The sequence below is a fragment of the Lissotriton helveticus genome, chromosome 8, assembly GCF_964261635.1.
Source record: "Lissotriton helveticus chromosome 8, aLisHel1.1, whole genome shotgun sequence".
In the NCBI taxonomy this organism is placed as follows: Eukaryota; Metazoa; Chordata; class Amphibia; order Caudata; family Salamandridae; genus Lissotriton; species Lissotriton helveticus.
Window position 1 is genome coordinate 1,441,253,228 of NC_136069.1, and position 12,778 is coordinate 1,441,266,005.

The 12,778-nt window shown below is 42.7% G+C and overlaps 1 protein-coding gene across 1 annotated transcript in view; it reads right to left on the reverse strand.

The window, feature by feature from the left end:
- ADAMTS5 (ADAM metallopeptidase with thrombospondin type 1 motif 5) overlaps positions 1-12,778 on the reverse strand; it is an 84,833-nt gene that overhangs the window by 16,616 nt on the left and 55,439 nt on the right. Inside the window, exons 4-6 of the mRNA XM_078658378.1 lie at positions 10,600-10,883; positions 4,527-4,710; positions 1,262-1,437 (exon numbers count right to left, since the gene is read on the reverse strand). Of these exons, the coding sequence (XP_078514504.1) occupies positions 1,262-1,437; positions 4,527-4,710; positions 10,600-10,883 (644 nt within the window). The remainder of the gene's footprint in view (positions 1-1,261; positions 1,438-4,526; positions 4,711-10,599; positions 10,884-12,778) is intronic.

Genomic DNA, 12,778 nt, shown 5'->3' on the forward strand with positions numbered 1-12,778 from the left:
AATTTTTGAAATTCATGACTGATTTATTGAGACAACTATATTTTTGCTGTTCTATATTGTTCTTTTAATATTTAATAAACATTCATAGTTTTCTAAATTACTGATCTTGAACTCGCTTTTTAAGTCAATCTTTATCAATGAGTGATATTTGAAATGCTGTTTTGAATCTTACCTTTAGGGATCCATTGCCTCATCTATTCTTAGGGAAAACATCGCACCCTACCCGGCATGGGCACTTTCTCTCAACCATGCGGATTACCTGAGAGACAACCAGCCGCGGCCGGCAGTGGGAGTACTTGCAGGGTGGTGACGTGGGGAAGGGGAGGGGCAGGGTGGGGGTAGTAATGTATGGATTACGGAGCTTCCCATGTAAGTAAACATTAAAATAAATAAAACGAATTTCGTTGAGTGCACTGCATCCCCAAATGTGATGCAGTGCGCGCAACGAAATTTGTTTTATTTATTTAAATGTTTACTTACCTGTAAAACTCCGTAATCCATACATTACTATGCCCCACACTGCCCCTCCCCCTCCCCACGTCACTGCACTGCAGGTACTCCCACTGCTGGCCGTGGCTGGAGACAGTGCCCTCAAGAGGTATGGCACAAAATGTCTTTCAGTGCACAGTCAGAGAGGAGAAAGCCTCTAGAATATGAAACCATTATTATCTTCATGTATAAGAGAATTGTTGTAAATTAAGGTACCCTGAATGCTTGCTGTATGCAGTTTAAAAAAGTCTGATCTGATATTGTGGCAAATATCCTTAACGTTTTGATCAGCAACAGTGGTCCTTACCAGTAGTCTCCACTCTATAATTATCTCCCTGATGACCTCAGCAAAACTGATTTTAGGAAACATTTACGAAGGCACGTTGACTTTAACTTTTTTTTAAATGTATTCAAGCTGTTGCTGTTATTTGTTTTAGCACTGAGTATTTACTTTTTAGTATTTTAGAACTACTGGTTGACAAGGCATTTTAAGACTATAGTTCATGCATAATGAAAAACATGTTTGAGCAGCCTTGCAGCACCAAATATATTGATGGGAATAACCAGCAGAACAAGACAAAGCTGTCACCTGAGTGTCAACAAACAGTGTTTTGAAGCAGACAGAGCTGGGTGGTCTAGCTTCAGTGCCAGGAATATGTCATTAGAAAGATCAAGGACAGGGCAACACTTTGTACTGAATGACATGTAAATTGTATGTTTTCATTAAGGAATAATTCATGTTTTAACACATAAACATTGAATCTGCACCTACCTTGCTGGAAAATACCACAAAGTAGCCAGTCCCCTTGGCTCGACAAGTAAGTTTGCAGACGTCCGCAAGCTGCACTCCTGCATATTTGGGAACCCACTCTACAAAGGACTTCACCCCTTTGGCGTCGGACTGGTAGCCGTTTCGCACCTCACATTGCTCCTGTCTGTAGGATTTGGCTGGAGAACAATGAGGGTTTTTGGTTAGACTGATTTTTACACAAAATGTAGGTAACATTAATAAAAACTGGAGACAGTTCAAGACTGCTGGCATGCTAAATGACTATGAAAGATACAGATAAGGTAGTGACATTGACTCAATTTAATCAGCGTTGCTTGACTGGTCCACAGGTGATACTGTGTACAATACCTATTGAACCATAACTCCATCATACACATAATGGTCACAAGAGCAATGCCTCTATAGGAATACCCATTAGAGTAACATTTCCAGCAGAGACCCAATAGGTCAAAATATTGACATGTCCTGGTCTAATAATGGTCCAATGTGTCAAAAGGAACTCCAAGATTATTACAAGTATTCCTTCACCGATTGTCAAAGTCCTTACCATTTGTGCATACAACCCGCAGCATTGTGTCAGAACTGTGTATGCAATTTACCATCATAAATTACCTATACCCTGTGTTTGTCCATTAACACCAACGGCAATGGGCAAATCTATGTGCACTGTTGCCCTGTGCTGTGTCAAGGAAGCATGAGGCTCGTCTCAGTGAAAAGGTTCAGCGTGGCGGTAATAGCACCTAGGCCTAACTTCCAGCCTAGATATCCTGACCTCAATCACTGTGGCATTGTTGTACGTGCTAGCTACCTGACAAAAGTTCCAGTATTTGCATAACATATGTAGTTATTATCTAACTCTTTTGTTAAATATGAGATTTATTTACAGCTAAAAACACATTCTCTATAGTCACTACATGTGGCACAATACAAATTAACAATTTCTAGCACAAGTTGACAGAAATGCAACTTTTGATTTAAAAGTGACACAATATACTTGCATTAGAACCTAAATCATGTGTGCCATTCAATGTGCAGTGTCTTCAAACTGAAGAGAGAGCCAGCCTGAGTTCAATACCTTGGGGCAGAGAGATGCAGGAAAGTTTAGGGTCCCTGCATCTCCTCTTTATATTACTGAATATGGTAGTAAAAGAATTTATGGTTGTCTGGTGATTTGGCCCTTAGTGAATCTCTGAGCCCAGACAACATCAAGGAAAGACAATGCGATGCCCCCAAAGGTGAAACCTTGGAAGGTGGGTAAGCAGATGGATACACCCTGGATTATAAAAACTTGGACACAGAAGCCCTACACAAATAAAACATTTATGATGGGAAGACCGATGGAGATGCCATAGAAGTAGGTGCCTAAGATAGCAGGGAGAAGAGAAACTCTAGATGGTCAGAAAACAGATAGATCATTAATTAAAGTAAATGTCTTTCATGATGGAACACAGATAGACTTCGCATAAACATGAAGCTCGCTAACAGATGGGAGAAACCTCTCATCTTAGTTGGGTGGAAGAGAGAAAAGACACACCCTAAAATGTGAGATTCACTAGTAGGAGGGATGAAGAGAGAGAATCATAATATCGCAAGAAGATAGACAAATCCTTCATTAAAATGGGAGGTGGAGTGACACCAGGAGGCAGGAAGACAGACAGCAGCTTCAAGTACAGTTCAGTCTCCTTCCAAGGAAGGACTGGATTGAAACACAGTATGCCAGTGACAAATCAACAGTCTAAACACAGAGGAAGGTCAACAGGTAATGACATCACCTGTAACAAATTTGTATAAGTTAGATTTCAGTCTTGACTATTACAACATTGAGCAGAAAGAGACCGTTTGATGACCAGAGTGAAATGTCAAGGCAGATGCCTCTCCTGAATATGACATAAAATGCAAATGAAACAAAAGTCTTTGTTTTGCCATTGGTCAGGAACAACATTGGCAGTTAGCCCTTTTTTCTTTAAGTTAAAAGTCATACAATTACACGTTATGCCATATTCATCAAATGTACTAACTTCACTTTGTGCACCTCATGTTATTATGTATTAACATGTGTAACCTCAATGTATTCTTGTGCCGTATTTGATATATATTTCTTGTTTATAGAATATCAAGAGGTTCTCCAGAAGAAGGCGTGTTACACGCTGAAATGCGCGTAGAGACGTTCATCATATTTACCTCTAATATTGTGATCATTATTGAACGGATCCTTCTGTCTGTAGACCCTTGTAACATTTTATTTGAATACACATGATTGTATTGTTAATGTTTTTTTAATTGATATGCACTGTTCATTGTTTTTATGCATATGATTTGCACATGATCGTCTTCCAGTATTTTTTATATATATATTAATAAATGACAATATACGGCTTCTTTTAAAACTATTTTCTTGTTTGTTTATACATTGAGGTTACTTTTTTGTCTCATCTTGTGTTGCGCATTATACTGACTATTAGACAGGTACCGAGTTGCCTAGGAATGATTATTTTTTGAAAACTAACTTCACTTGTGCACCAGTCAACTTTTAATGTAATATGGGAGCCACAAAAGTGGCATAAAAAGAGTAACTTCAGGATTGAACCTAGCAGAACAGTTACCATCTCACGCAGTATCTTCTCAACATTCCTCAGTTGCCTGCCACCTTCAGAACATACTTCTAGTTTTGGAGCATAAGTGAGCACTGGTGACCAGCATGTGCTATTCTCTTGATGTAAAGCATCCCTTTCCACATTCCAGTGGCCCAACAAATCATTACATCATGGCCACAATAAACAGAGTCTAGTCATGGCTAGCCACCCCGAGGAAGCAATGCCACACACACTCAGTGGTAAGACACATAAGAAGTTGTGAGGAGGACCAGTGAGGGTCTTCTTTGGCTGTTCAGTTACATATATAACAATGCTAAACTGGTAGTGGCTGTCTGTTGGCACATATAGAGGCTCACAATGAGCCATACTTGTTGGGCTAAAGGTTTTTACATATATCCAGGTGTACCTAACAGCCCCTGCACCTACCAAGTTACAATGTTAACTTGTGCAAAGTCTGTTCTCAGCAGGGAATTATTGAAAAATGTTTTTTTGAATAGACAATTATGGAGCAGTTTTTAAACAGTTATTTCAATCCATCAAATGGAAAATGAGTCAATAACAGCTTTATGATGTTCTCTGGTTGTAAAATGGAGTCATCATTATCTTAGGGTTCTATGTCATAATACAAGAGCCTTTTTTTGCAACGAACTCACCATTTGCAGGACAAGGCGTTACATTGCATGAGCGATGGATAGCTCGTTTCCCTGTGCAGTACCGCCCGCTGTTCCGTGGAGCTGGGTTGTTGCAGTGTCTGTAGGCAAACTGAACGCCTCCTCCGCATGTGCGCGAGCACTGTCCCCAGGCGCCCCACGGCCCCCAGTTGCCATGATGTGAAGCCTGGAACAGAAACAACGCAGCATCAACAATGCAGTCCCATGGGAACCTCATCAAACCATGTGGGGCATGCACACTAAGCAGATACAATCTTTTCAAGACAAATGTACCCATGCATATGAAATATCCCAGGGAAAATGGGTATCAATTTCACAGAGCTTAGAGATCTGGTATGTCAGTAGATCACTGGTAAACCAAGCCATTACTAGATGTATATCAAAAGGTATGAAAGCACTGATCACATTTAGCCAATTTATGTTAAGAAACAAACACAGAAATATTAAATAGACACCCTTCGTTAAATTCGACCTTCATCCAGCTATCCCTTTATAAAAGACTAGAGTGTCCACTAAGAGTAAAAAGTAAATTTTACATTTCATGATAGCAATATATGGGGGGCTCTCATATTTAATGATGCTTGCTTACTGCATGATGGTCCTTGATAATATGCAGCAACTGATGTAAAGACTCACTCACTCTGCCTACTTACATTATGCGTGACATGAGGATCTAACTAGTGTGGCGCAAACATGTCACAGTGGAATCTCTCAGTTGATTTCCTCTCGCTAATCTTAAAACAAATCATTATACCCTATAGTATAACTCTTAATTCCACGCCACCAGCAGCCTAGATTTTGCAGGTGAGTACACTTCACCCATGCTTTCATCCTTTGGAAAGCTACTGAAAGAGTTTTGAATAATACAATTACTTAAAATTTCAGAAAAATGCTCAACATCTGGCTGGCCATCCAATAAGCGAACATCTGTCAATGGGCACTTCTCCACACTTTCAGCCGTACAGTAAAAGCCAGGCTGTTGAAAGCATCGTACTGGCGCAGCCAAAATTGCATGTGAGTGAATAGTGCAAGTTTTAAGGGGCAGATTTATGATGACTGGCGCATCCCCAGGGATGCGCCAGTCATCCTCCGCCGCTGCTCCGCCACCCATGGTGCGTCGCATTTACAATGCGGCGCACCATGGGGCAAAAACGGCACAGATGCATGACGCATCTGTGCCGTAAAGGTGTTGCATTGCTGGAGCTGCGTCGCAAGCGCGACGCAGCTCCAGCAAGGCTCGGGAGTGCCCCATCTCTCCACAATGCTGCGTCAAGACCTACGCCTGCTTCAAGCAGGCGCAGGGTTTTGACGCAGCATTGTCCTGAAAGTGACTGAGTGAAATCTCATAGATTTCACTCAGCCACTTTTAGGAGGCGTTCCTGCGCAGGAACGCCCCCCCCTGCGCAGGAACGCCTCCTTATGGCGCAGGGCTTTACAACATGACGCATCTCCTAGATGCGTCACGTTGTAAATAGGGCGCATTGTTTGCGCCGCCGTTGCGTCAAATAAAGTGACGCACCGGCGGCGCAAGGCCTTCATAAATCTGCCCCTAAGTGCGCATTGCAGAAAGAATCACCTCTTGGCACTGTGAAAGCACAAGGCACCCCTGCCTGCTTAGTACTCAAATACACAATAATATCCCCATCGTTGTGAGCAACGGTGCACTGTCGTGCTATTTTCTGCAAATATAGCGTTTCATCAATATGTTCCTGGCTGTTCTCAGAGAACCCAACCAATCTGTTGCCCCTCAGCCGCTCTCCCATGCAAGATCAACAGGGCCGGACTGGCCGTAGCGGGCACCGAGCATTTCCCCGGGGGCTGCCAGGGTGGGGTGGCTTTGTTTCCGGGGGCCGACAACATCGTCCCCCTGTAACAAAATTGGCCTTAGCAAACAGCTCGGCTGCACAGCACAGACCCCCCCCCCTCCTGGCCCGGGAGCCAGGTGAGCAGTTTGCCAGGGCCGGTTTCGGTTCCCAGTCTGGTCCTGAAGATCATGCAAAAGAATAGTTTTAATTAGCAATATTGAATGATCACTGGTTCCCTGCCACTAGTGCCAGATTAAACCCTGTGGAAGCTCCTAGGCAGTCGAAATTTCGCCCCCCATGCAAATTATCCCCTAATACGTTTTTAATTTTACCAACTAACAATTTTATTAACCCAATTTTATTACACAAAACTGAACAATAACATGTATTAATGTTATTAAACAAAAATTAATTAGAAACAACTTAAAAAAGCCTGAAAGTAATTTTCTTTCAAGATCAAATCAATATTATTTTGATCCGTTGTCGCGGGCCCCTAAAACGAGTCGGGCCCATAGGCGGTACCTACTTTGCTGATTTGGTAATCCAGAAATGCCTGCCACTGCTTTAAGTAATGCATGCTTGTCGCTTTAGCCTCAGATGCTCGCACTAATTGAGGTGCAGAAAGAGCTGGTTGTCCGGAGTGGAGGGGCGGAGTGGAGGGGGGGGGATGACAGGGTCAATCGGGGGGTCCCTGCTATCATTACTGCATGACTTCAGTGGAGTATTCTGGAGTTCAGCAGTTTGAAGGATGCCAGATGATAATATACCCCTTTCACAAAGCCATTAGCCAGTCGGGAAATCACTTGACTATGAGAATGTTCTAATTTAGGTGATGCTATCTTCTCAAAGAAGCACATTGGGTTTCTGCTCTGTAATGAGGGAATGCCATGGGTGTTTTACATAAAAAGACTGACTCCTAATAAAGTGGATCCTGCCAAATCTAGGGCACTTAAAGTAGCCTCTGTGCCATTTGCTAATGTGCTGAAAGGTCTGCAGGGCACTTGTCAAACATTAATTCACTTTCAGGCTGCCTATAGACTATTACAGTATCCCACGGAGGACGTGTGCCCATTACTTCCACCGTGTACGCGGCAATCGCTATATTCAGGTCCCAAATGGACTTTGATGTTTACCCCTGAATAGATGCGAGAATCTTAAATTGGGTAAAAGTAACACTTGAACATTGGAACGTTGACAGCTCTACTAAAGACAGACGTGTGGCTCAGGGCCAATAATGCTTGGTAAAGACTTTCTGGCTCCAACATTCCAAGACGACTTTTATTTAGCATGTGTAAAGCCTTTCCACATGCTCAGTTCTGTTAAATTCAACATCTAAAATACAGACATACGGCACTGGGTTGTAGAATGCAGTCAAATTAACAGGGGACAGTTGTATGAATTCCTGCCTTATGTGTCGAGGGCATGGGCTTTACCGTCTTTCGGGGATCACCAAAAATGTGAATGTCTACAGTGGAAGCACACGAGTTATGAGGAGAGTGTGGACTTTTGGCCATTGTATTTTGGAGTTCAGTGCAGGTTTGCAATTTGGCTCGTAAGCACCACACCCTGGGGCAGTATTACACGAAAGTGACGTATCTGTAGAGATGCGTCACTTTCCCTGCGCCACCTTGAGAAACCGTTGCGCCACCATGGATGGTCTGTATTTACAATACAGACCAAGGCGCAAGTATTGACAGATGCATCAGAAATTCTGACGCATCTGGTGGGGCAAAAGTCACACATTGCTGGAATCGTGTCGCGAGCACGACACAACTCCAGCAATGCATTTTGAGGCCTATTCCCACTGCACTGCATCACTCCTTACGCCAGCTCAAGCAGGCGTATGGTTTTGATGCAGTGGCGTCCTAGACGTGACGCAGTGAAATCTTGAAGATTTCACTGCTTCATCGTTTAAAAGGCTTTCCGGCGTGGGAACGCCCAAACTGCATACATTATACCTGATGCAGGATTAATGAGACGCACCCTAGATGCATCACGTGGTAAATTGCCCGCATGTTTATGCCGCAGTTGCGTCACAAAAGTGACGCAACGGTGGTGCAAAAGTGTTGAACGGGTTGTAAATCTGCCCCTCTGTATCTTTTGTGCTTAAAAGATAGATACAGCAAAGTTGTTTAATGGACAGTGCTTAGTGATTTAAAGCTTTGCAGAAGAGACAGCTTTTGGCAGGGAGTAAGTATGGATGGTGAGTGAAAGAACATAACATATTGTGTGTGACGGGCATGTAGAAATCTATAGTTTATGTAAAAAAGACAGAGGTTTAGGCATAAATAAGAGAAGAATAGGATGGCTAATAAGAGGATGGAAGTTGTAAATCTCGAAGTGCTGTAACAAAAGGATATTGGTTTATTTATAAATAACATTTATAGAGTGTTTTTTACCATTCTTTGTTTGCAGTATAAAAACATACATCCCCAATTTACAGGCACATTTAATGAATTAATAAAAACTTGGTAAAGACATATATTATATAGCAGTCGCGGCTTCTGTTGGTGTAAAGTGGCAAGGCGGGGGAGTGAGGGAGTGGGGGAGCTAAAACAAAAAACACATCATAAAACAACATTTCTACCTGGATCCCACCACATTGCTGCTCTTCTGGCTCTACTAAAGGCAGACAAAGGCTCCCAGCCTGCCCTGCGGCCAATCCTGATGCTGCTCACACAGTACGAGTGCATCGTCAGGATTGGCCTGGGTGTCCTCAATTTGCACTCCCAGGGAGACTGGAAGCCTGTGCCTGCGGTCTCAAACCCTGCAACATAGCTGGGTTGGAGACAGCTTCAGTGCACATAATGGTTTGAGCTTCAGATGGCCAGCCAAACTGTCATGCGCACTGAAGGCAGTGCCCACCACTCCCCGTCAGTACTTCTCATCCCGTGACACCGACCCCAAGACTACAAAGTAAGAGAAAATAAAATGATAATAAATGTAGTTTATTATCGTTTTATTTTTTAAGTTTTGCTGTAGCTGGCAGGGATGTGCCGTTCCTCTGCCATAGCCAGACGACAGATGACGTGCTCATCCCCCACTCCCTAGCTACGCCACTGCTGAAATGTGTGACAAAGATTTGTGAAAAGTTACATACTCGCAAATTTGCGGGTGTTCACTTGAGGAGTCCATGCTCTGACACAGAGAACTTGCCCTGTAAATTAAATTATGACTGTAAATTCATGTTCTGTGAATCATTCATATGCTTTTGCACTGGTTATTAGTGGTATTTGCATATCTACGTAATATCTAAGTGCTGCATAGGTGAGTAAATACCTTTGGTAAATCAGACTCAGTGCCTTATTCTGAGTATGGCGGTCTGACGCCTGCAACCTTGGTGGTCCGACCGCCCAATACCGAGTGTGGACCAGCACCAGCCCAACACAAGACTGCTGCCACTGCCAAGTTCCTGGATCCCGAAGGGGCAGCAGTAGGGAAAGTGGTGGTCTATGTTCAGCTTTTCACAGCGTGAACGTACCATGAAAAGGTTGGCGGAAAGGTAGGGAAAGGGACTCCTAACAGAGTCCCAGGGCATTTTAGTCCATGGGGGGAATTTGGGGTCGCATGTTTTTCCCCCTCTGCTTGCACTGTCATGCATGCACTGTGTGCCATGCATGACATAGTGCATGGTACACAGTGCACCAATGTGCAAGCAGCGCTGTCACTGCGGAGGCACATGCTACGACTCTCTATGAGTCAAAGCATGCCACCAACGTGCCATCACTGACACAACACCGCCAGCCCAGTGGTCAACTCATAATATGGAGGTTGGGATCCTGCTGGCATTGCAGCCTACTTAGAGAACACGCCCACCCCATTAGCCCCTGGCCGGGCGGTGTTCGGACCAATTACAACGCTGCTTGCAGCATTGTGATAGGCTTTGGGGAGGGAGCCTGGCTGCCTTCTTCCTATTCCTGTTGGAGGCAGGAGAGTAGGAGCTGAGAAGAGGTGGGACCCTGTGGAAAGGTACGTTTCATTTATTTTCCCGCAATCACCCCCATGAATCACCCACCCCGTTACCCCTCACGCCTGCCCACCCACATGAGAAACACTACATATTATTGATTATAGCTAAGAGATAGATAGGAATCAATCAGAGAGCTCATTTGCGTTATCTTGTGTTATCACAGTCAAAATGTAGTTCTATAGAAGAATGCATATGACAATAGAAAAAGAACAGTGACTTTAGAAAAAAGGTTTAGGACAGCCTCTAAAAAGGCAATGTGAAATATCCAACCATAACATACCGTGTAGAATTTTTTCTTTGTTTTGTCGACACACTTTCCATGCAGACAGATCCTTCCCTTTCCACAAGGCGTCCCTTCAACAGCAGGTAACCTCTTGGTCAAACACAGCATCTGACCCTGGCGAACGACAGCACACCACAAGTGGGCGCAAACATCCATAGCAGGACACACAGTATATTCTGGGCCAAAGGCTAGCTTGCATTGACGAACAGCATCATAGCTTTGTCCTGGAAGTTCCTCTGGACCCAAGATCTGTTTCCTGGGCTGATCAAGCAAGCAGAAGCCTGTAACAGCAGTCACAATTGTAATCACAGTATGTTGCTTCACATGAAGGATACAGATTAAAAAATGTATTAACAGTGGCTAGATAGTCATACTCACTACACATTAATTGCTTTAAAATGAATAACACTTTGTATTATGAGGTAAAACACAGGATTAATAAGTAAATCACAAATAATAAATTGTAAAATATTGATGTAAATTTTCCTTACAATATTTCTGACTGATTCAGGCTCATCTTTGTTTCAGTCACAGGACAACTTGGTGATGTTTCTGAGATTGTTTTTTTTTCAGCATTATAGAACCCCCACACTCATGCACGCACACACACATACACAAACACAGACACACACACACACTCGCTTTTTCACTAGGAACGTCCCTGTAAATTCCAGTTTGCTAGATTTATCTTTCCTTTCTCTCTGCCACTGCCTCTCCCTGTATGTCAGAGGCAAAATAACCAAATCCACCTCCCTGTAAACACCCCTGTACTTTTCAACATTTACTAATAATGTTATGCTTCATTCAGGCACCTTCCTCAATGAGCACATTGCAATGTATAAATAAATGTGAGAGAGGACGCTTTCCACATTCACAGATTTACATGTACCCTTGGGTATCAACAAAGTGGTTATACTGCTGTAAACTCAAAGACTGTGTTAAGAGTTTGTAGTATGAAGTAATGTTTTTAAGGAAGGCCTACCACTTTCCTATTTTTAAATATAGCAACATTAGAAAGAATTTGAAAGCTGAATTTTCCAGCAGGATAAAGTTATCATGGAGAATATGGGACCCTCAAAATAACATTGGGGCTCTGAGGATAGAACCCAAAGGGGATTCACAATACCCCTTAAATCTGTTTGATGAAGGTACATTAATGCTCTTTTGTTTGACAGTTCAGGTGCTTTAACTTTTCTAACTATTAGTGCCATCTAAAAACAGCATCTGGTATGGCGTTTAATTTTTATGTGCTTTTCTTTCATGGATGTAACCCTATTACTCCCCATACAGGATCTTTTCCGGTTCCCCATTGTTTTCTTCCGCCCCCTTCTTTCACACTCCCAACTCTATACACTGCCCCTGTAACATAGCCCCTCCTACATTTCTTCTCCATCCCCAAACCAACCACACTCACCACTGTGTGTATTAAAGACAAATGCTCCCTCCCTTCCCACCCACCCACTCCTTTGCTCATCCCAACTAGTCTTACCATCCAAACGTTTGTCTGCGTTCCTGTTACCAGCTATAAATTTCATCAATGAAACCAAAAGTTATTTGTAACTTCCTTAGCTGTGCTCAAACACACTGCAAGTGTAGTTCATTTCGCAGCTATTTTTGTTTTGTGATATGCTACCCCGTCATGTATTTTTAAAGTGACGGTTCTGATGCCTCCTACCCCTCTTACCTACAATATTGTAGCCTTTTGTTGGGAGTTAGGGAACACAATTCTGCAGAGATGGGCTTTGCCATTTTTTTCTTTAAATGGTTTTAATTAAAGTAAGAAAAACACATTTAAATATGGGTGCTTGTGTATGCACCTGTCTGCAAACATATGGGTGTTGTCCTGTTAATAGTCTCTATGAGACTTTGGCAAAAAAAATCTAAGATGGTTGCCTTTGTGTGCACATGCACGCACACACATGAAAGAGACATCTTGAAATGTGTTCTGTTATAAGGTGAAATAAAAACCATCACAATATATACATTTTATAAAAAACACTATTCAATGATGGTGACCTGTGTGTGTATACACACGTCTAGTGCAAATGTTAAAAAAATGTTTTATTAAGTGTAACATAAACTACCCAAAGATGGCCACCTGAGTGTGTGCTCACATAGGCATGCATGGGAGGTCATCTCGGAATAGCATTAAAGTCCACTTAAAGATAGAAGTCGA